This window comes from Octopus bimaculoides, chromosome 5, assembly GCF_001194135.2.
Source record: "Octopus bimaculoides isolate UCB-OBI-ISO-001 chromosome 5, ASM119413v2, whole genome shotgun sequence".
In the NCBI taxonomy this organism is placed as follows: Eukaryota; Metazoa; Mollusca; class Cephalopoda; order Octopoda; family Octopodidae; genus Octopus; species Octopus bimaculoides.
The window spans coordinates 9483139-9483383 of NC_068985.1; the positions used below are offsets into that span (position 1 = coordinate 9483139).

Genomic DNA, 245 nt, shown 5'->3' on the forward strand with positions numbered 1-245 from the left:
CAACTCCATTCTGAGGATCTTTCAGAAGAGCAGCATACCGATGTAGACATGTAACCATGACTTCCAACATACCAACTTCCCGAAACACATCTTTGTAGACAATGTGGTAGCGTAATATCTTCAGCAAACTTCTCATGCAGATAATGCTGCATTCAATGGAACTGTGGGAAGAGCAGTACACTAATAAATGCATATGCACATATAAACACATCTATCTATCTATCTATATATATATATATATATAT

At 35.9% G+C, this 245-nt stretch overlaps 1 protein-coding gene across 1 annotated transcript in view; it reads right to left on the reverse strand.

Moving 5' to 3' along the window:
* The window catches only part of LOC106877294 (WD repeat and FYVE domain-containing protein 3), a 293546-nt gene that overhangs the window by 92737 nt on the left and 200564 nt on the right, over positions 1–245 (reverse strand). Inside the window, exon 11 of the mRNA XM_052968010.1 lies at positions 5–161. Within this exon, the coding sequence (XP_052823970.1) occupies positions 5–161 (157 nt within the window). The remainder of the gene's footprint in view (positions 1–4; positions 162–245) is intronic.